The sequence below is a fragment of the Procambarus clarkii genome, chromosome 62 (assembly GCF_040958095.1).
Source record: "Procambarus clarkii isolate CNS0578487 chromosome 62, FALCON_Pclarkii_2.0, whole genome shotgun sequence".
NCBI lineage: Eukaryota > Metazoa > Arthropoda > Malacostraca > Decapoda > Cambaridae > Procambarus > Procambarus clarkii.
The window spans coordinates 4,095,116-4,103,040 of NC_091211.1; the positions used below are offsets into that span (position 1 = coordinate 4,095,116).

General features: G+C 46.1%; 1 protein-coding gene across 1 annotated transcript; it reads left to right on the top strand.

Moving 5' to 3' along the window:
• Positions 1–4,480: 4,480 nt before the first annotated feature.
• On the top strand, positions 4,481–6,070 carry LOC138354235 (uncharacterized). Its single transcript, XM_069308121.1, has one exon. The coding sequence runs from the start codon at positions 4,481–4,483 to the stop codon at positions 6,068–6,070; it is 1,590 nt and encodes a 529-aa protein (XP_069164222.1).
• Positions 6,071–7,925: the final 1,855 nt, after the last annotated feature.

Below are 7,925 nucleotides of genomic sequence, written 5' to 3' on the forward strand. Positions count from 1 at the left end.
CCACACCAGACTGGACCACACCAGAGTGGAATACACAATGCTGGACCACACCAGACTGCAGCACACCATGTTGGACCACACCATACTTTACCACACCATACTACACCACATCATACTGGACCACACCACACTGCACCACACCATACTGGACCACACCAGACTGGACCACACCAGACTGAACCACACCATACTGGACCACACCATACTGCACCACACCATACTGGACGACACCATACTGCACCACACCATACTGGACCACAAAAGGCTGCACCACACCATACTGGACCACACCATACTGCACCACACCATACTGGACGACACCATACTGCACCACACCATACTGGACCACAAAAGGCTGCACCACACCAGACTGGACCACACCAGGCAAACTGGACCACACCATATTGGACCACACCATACTGCACCACCTCATAGTGGACGACACCATTCAGGACCACACCATACTGGACCACACCACACAGGACCACAACACAGGACCACACCTTACTGCACCACACCAGAATACACCACATAATTTTGGACAACACCATACTGGACCACACCATACTGGACCACACCATACTGGACCACACCATTCAAGACCACACCATACTGGACCACACCAGTCAGTCAAGTAGCAATGTAGAAGGGTATAGTGTCGAGGTACACAAAAATGAAGGCAATATTGTAGAGCACACTGGTGATATGAATAAGGAGAGAAAAAATGAGACGAATGAGAACACAAATGAGAAAGACGAAAGCAACAAGGAGAAAGATAAGGACAATACCGAGAATGAATGCAGAAACGAGAAAGTTGGAACAAAAAACACAGAGGTAGCCAAGTCGTGCACGGGTACAAACAAGAATAATACAATCACAAATGAAAATATTTGCTGGTATTATGCAAAAGGACAGTGCAGATATGGGCCCAGAGGCACGGAATGCTCATTCATGCACCCACGGAAATGCCGAAACTGGTTAGGGAAAGGCAGATGTCGTTTTCATACAGAGTGTAGATATTTTCACCCTAAGCTATGCACACTCTCAGTCAATGAGAGGAAATGCTACGATCTTCACTGCCCCGATTTCCACGTCAGAGGTACACAGCGCCATATTAGAGAAGAAGTCCAACATAATAGCCCTGAAAAATTTTTAGAGGCAGGTACAAACAGAGGGAGAAACAGACAGGCAGAAACGTGGCAGGAGTACGGATGGAGAGGGGGAAATGCCCAAGACTGGACTACAGTTCGTCATCAAGCCCACACATACTACACCTCCCAACTACACAGAGACTACCACACTCCCCAGTATCACTTCCAAAACTGGACAAACCATTGCCACAACAACACACCCTGGGTCAGGGTAGAGAGGAGGGAGAACTACCAAAACCTTCCAGAAGTGACACACAATATGGACAATCATTCATATTTGCAAACATTCAAGGTTTAAAGCCAAAGTCAAGAAATAAAGTTAAGTTCATAAATGGCCTCCTATTAGAGTCAAACTCAATATTTGGGGCATTCACGGAAACTCATACAAAAGATTACATGGATGGTGAAATCTGGATTCCAAATTATAATCTATATAGATGTGATAGAAAAACTAGGTCAAATGGAGGAGTAGGTCTGTATATTAAAGAAGACCTGGTATGCACAGAACTACTAAATTCAACTAATGAGGTGGTAGAGGTACTTGGAATGAAGGTAGAGAAACTAAACCTAATTATTATTCTAATATATAAACCGCCAGATACAACGATTGAGGAATTCATAGAGCAGATGCACAAAATAGAGAACATACTTGACAACCTAGCAAACCCAGCTCCAGATATTATCTTTCTTGGAGATTTCAATTTACCGAGTCTAAGATGGAGAACGGCAAACACAAATATCATAGCAGGGAATGACCCGGGAAATAACCAACCACAGGTTAGAGAACTTTTGAGATTCTGTGACAAATTCTCGCTCAATGAACAGATTACAGAACCAACTAGGAACGAAAACACACTAGACTTGTTATTCACAAACAATGATGAACTAATCAGGGATATCACAATCTCAGATACTTCATACTCAGACCATAAGCTCATTGAAGTGCGAACTAGCATAAATAACGGTAGTAGGTCTAAGAGACCCAACAAGCGAGAAGGAATATTCAATCAATTCAATTTCAACAATAAGAGGATTGACTGGGAAAAAATAAATGTAGACCTTGCAACCATTCAATGCGAGACGGTCTTAAGCGACAAAACTCCCACACAGGGAATAGCTCAACTGACAGCTGAAGCTTACAAGGTCTGCTTGAAGCACGTACCTGTGAGGAGGGGCAGAAAGAGGACCACTCTAGAAAGAGAACGCAGACGACTGTACAGGAGAAGGAAAAAAATAACGGAAATGCTTCGGCAGACACAACTATCACAAGCAAGGAAAACAAGCCTAAGCAGGGAGATTGAGGAAATAGAACAAACGTTGAAGCGATCATATGAGTCTGAGGAAATGGAATTGGAACAGAAAGCTATACAAGAGATAAGGAAAAATCCGAAATATTTTTTCACATACGCAAAATCAAAATCCAAAACCTCGACCAGTATTGGACCGTTAATTACAAATGAAGGTACGTACACAGAGGACAACAAAGAGATTAGTGAAATTCTAAGAAGCCAGTATGAGGCTATGTTTAGCACACCAATAAACAACATGAAAGTTGATGACCCAGACAGCTTCTTTATGAATGACATTCAAGCTGCAGATAATATAACGGATATTACCACAAACTCGGAAGACTTTGAAAGAGAAATTGATAATATGCCTATGCACTCAGCTCCTGGGCCTGACTCATGGAATTCAATATTCATAAAGAAATGTAAAGTACCAGTAGCGAGAGCACTCAGCGTAATATGGAGAAAGAGCCTGGATACAGGGGAGATACCAGCAGCACTTAAATCTGCAGATATAGCTCCGTTGCAAAAGGGGGGGAGTAAACCCTTGGCAAAAAATTATAGGCCAGTTGCACTAACATCACACATAATAAAAGTGTTTGAAAGAGTGATTTGGAATCAAATTTCTAGTTTTATGGAAAACAATGAATTGCACAATCCAGGACAACATGGATTTAGAGCGGGAAGATCCTGTCTGTCACAGTTACTCAACCACTATGACAAAATCACAGAAGCCCTAGAAGAAAAGCAAAATGCAGATGTTGTATACACAGACTTTGCAAAGGCGTTCGACAAATGTGACCATGGGGTGATAGCTCACAAAATGAGGTCAATGGGAATAACTGGAAAAGTAGGACGCTGGATACTCAATTTCCTGTCGAACAGAACACAAAGAGTAACAGTCAATCAGATAAAATCGAGTCCAAGCGATGTTAAAAGCTCTGTACCTCAAGGTACAGTCCTTGCACCGCTACTGTTCCTTATTCTTATATCTGATATAGACAAAAATACACGCCACAGCTTCGTGTCGTCCTTTGCAGATGACACAAAAATCAGCATGAAAATTACCTCTGCTGAAGACATTGAAAAACTACAAGCAGATGTCAACAAAGTTTTTGATTGGGCAGCAGAAAATAACATGATGTTTAACAGTGATAAATTTCAGGTACTCAGGTACGGCAAAAATGAGGATCTGAAACATAATACAGGGTACAAAACACAATCGAATCTTCCCATAGTAGAAAAACAGCATGTCAAGGATTTGGGAATAATGATGTCCGACGATCTAACGTTTAGGGAGCATAACCAAGCAAATATCGCGTTTGCCAGAAAAAATGATCGGATGGATTACGAGAACTTTCAAATCCAGGGATCCCATCACAATGGTTGTACTCTTCAAGTCACTTGTGCTGTCCCGTCTCGAGTACTGCTCAGTACTCACTTCCCCCTTCAGAGCAGGAGAGATTGCTGAAATAGAGGGAATACAGAGAACATATACGGCACGCATAGACGAGATAAAACACCTAAATTATTGGGATCGTCTCAAAGCTCTCCAAATGTACTCTCTAGAAAGGAGACGAGAGAGATACCAAATAATATACACATGGAAAATACTGGAGGGTCAGGTCCCAAATCTACACAGTAAAATAACAACGTACTGGAGTGAACGATATGGAAGAAAATGCAAGATTGAACCAGTGAAGAGCAGAGGTGCCATAGGCACAATCAGAGAGCACTGTAAAAACATCAGGGGTCCGCGGTTGTTCAACGTCCTCCCAGCGAGCATAAGAAATATTGCCGGAACAACCGTGGACATCTTCAAGAGAAAACTGGACGGTTTTCTAAGAGAAGTTCCGGATCAGCCGGGCTGTGGTGGGTACGTGGCCCTGCGGGCCGCTCCAAGCAACAGCCTCGTGGACCAAACTCTCACATGTCGAGCCTGGCCTCGGGCCAGGCTTGGGGAGTAGAAGAACTCCCAGAACCCCATCAACCAGGTATCAACCAGGTACAACACAGGACCACACCATACTGCACCACACCAGAATGCACCACACCATATTGGACCACACCATACTGGACCACACCATTCAGGACCACACTATACTGGACCACACCACACAGGACCTCACCATACTGCACCACACCATATTGGACCACATCATACTGGACCACACCATACTGGACCACACCATACAGGACCACTCCATACAGGACCTCACCATACTGGACCACACCATACAGGACCACACCATACTGGACCTCACCATACTGGACCACACCATACTCGACCACACCATACAGGACTCCACAATACTGGACCACACCATACAGGAGTACACCATACTGGACCACACCATACTGGACCACACCATACATGACCACACCATTCAGGACCACACCATACTGGACCACACCATACTGGACCACACCATACAGGACCACACCATACAGGACCCAACCATACAGGACCACACCATACTGCACCACACCATACAGAACCCAACCAGACAGGACCACACCATACTGCACCACACCATACAGGACCACACCATACAGGACCATACCATACTTGACCACACCATACTTGACCACACCATACAGGACCACACCATACTGGACCACACCATACAGGACCACACCATACAGGACCACACCATACAGGACCTCACAATACTGGACCACACCATACAGGACCACACCATTCTGGACCTTACCATACTGGACCACACCATACTCGACCACACCATACAGGACCACACCATACTGAACCTCACCATACTGGACCACACCATGCAGGACCACACCATACTAGACCACACGATACTGGACTTCACCATACTGCACCACACCATACTGGACCTCACCATACTGAACCTCACCATAATGGACCACACCATGCAGGACCACACCATACTGGACCTCACCATACTGGACCTCACCATTTTGGACAACAGCATTCTGGACCACACCATATTGGACCACACCATAGTGGACCTCACCATATTGGACCACACTATACTGGACCTCACTATACTGGACCACACCATACTGAACCTCACCATACTGGACCTCATCATACTGGACCTCACCATACTGAACCTCACCATACTGGATCACACTATACTGAACCTCACTATACTGGACCACACCATACTGCACCACACCATATTGGACCACACAATACTGCACCACATCATACTGGACCGCAGCACACTGGACCACACTATACTGGACCACACCATACTGGACCTCAGCATACTGGACTACACCATACTGGACCTGACCATACTGCAACTCACCATACTGGACCACATTATACTGGACCACACCATACTAGACCACACCATACTGGACCACACCATGCAGGACCACACCATACTGGACCCCACCATACTGGACCTCACCATACTTGACCTAACCATACTGGACCACACACTACTGGACCTCAACATACTGGACCACACCACACTGAACCTCACCATACTGGACCTCACTATACTGGACCACACTATACTGGACCTCACCATACTGGATCACATCATACTGGACCTCACCATAGTGAACCTCACCATACTGGACCTCACCATACTGGACCACACTAGACAGGACCACACAAGACTGGACCACACCTGACTGGACCACACAAGACTGGACCACACAAGACTGGACCACACCAAACAGGACCACACCATACAGGACCACACCAGACTGGACCACACCAGACTGCACCACACCATACTGTCCACACCATACTGAACCTCACCATACTGGACCCCACCAGACTGGACCACACCAGACTGGACAACAGCATACTGGACCACACCAGACTGCACCACACAATACTGCACTACAACATACTGGACCACACCATACTGAACCTCACCATACTTGACCACACCAGACTGCACCACACAATACTGCACCACACCATACTGGACCAAACCAAACTGGACCACACCATACTGGACCACACCATACTGGACCACACCATACTGGAAAACACCAGACTGCACCACACCATATTGGACCACACCGTACAGGACCACACTATACTGCACCACATCATACTGGACCGTACCATACTGGACCACACCAGACTGGACCACACCAGACTGGACCACACCAGACTGGACCACACCAGACTGGACCACACCAGACTGCACCACACCAGACTGCACCACACCAGACTGGACCACAAAATACTGGACCACACCATAATGCTCCACACCATACTGGACCACAAAAGACAGCACCCCACCAGACTGGACCACACAAGACTGGACCACACCAGACTGCACCACACCATACTGGACCACACCAAATTGGACCACACCAGACTGGACTACACCAGACTGGTCTACACAATACTGGACCACACCAGACTGCACCACACCATATTGAACCACACCATACTGGACCACACCATACTACCCCACATTATACTGGACCACACCATACTACACCACATCATAGTGGACCACACCATACTGGACCACACCAGACTGGACCACACCATACTGGACCACACCATACTGCACCTCACCATACTGCACCTCACCATATTGGACCTTACCATACTGGACCTCACCATACTGGACAACACCAGACTGGATCACACCAGACTGAACCACACCAGACTGAACAACACCAGACTGGACCACACCAGACTGGACCACACCAAACAGGACCTCACCATACTGTGTCGTGACGCTGAACCCCGGTTCATTCCGAACACAGCGGTTACACAACACATAACACCTTGCCTCAGCAACCGTTACTACCACCGTGTACTCCTACACCCACCAGACCCTTGAGGCGTACCACTAGGTTTGTACTGGAACACAATGAATGAACATACGGAAGGTATTTAAAGGCCGTCGGATTTTGTCATTTAATTACAAAGAATAGACTCTGACAAATAATACTATATTAATTAACATACTCTATTAGGTCAATACACTTCCAATACCCATAGACCACTTGACCTCCGCGATCACCACCCACACTCGTAACTTCCGCCTAAGTCCCTAATACGGAATGATTACTACAACGCTCCACACCCGGTTAGTCTTACATTCAATACTCACATACTGCAGACTTAACTTGGTCACTAAGATCACAACAGGCTCTCGCATAGCTGTCTGCTACACTTCGCTGCTGCCGCAAACGGAGAGGCGGAGGACTCCCCAGTTCCACTCCCACAATCAGACTGACTCCAGTCAGCCATCTACCTCAACCATTTCACCCCACCTCTCAAGGAAGGTATAATCCGATTAATCTTATCCCTAGAGAGGTAATCTTGTTCCTAGAAGCCTGACGAAGAATAATTCCTCTTTCCAGGAATTAATCATTTGGCTAAACAGCTTCGGTCTTAATCCATTGACCTTTCTTAGATATGTGATCCATAGTCTGTCTACTTACATGAACTTCCAATCATCATTCGTTAAGTGTTGTAGTAATGATCCTCTAGCTAATAATTCCTACTAAC

Excerpts from the sequence above, each read along its gene's own strand:
- LOC138354235 (XM_069308121.1), top strand. The coding sequence starts at position 4,481 with ATGCACCACACCATATTGGACCACACCATACTGGACCACACCATTCAG.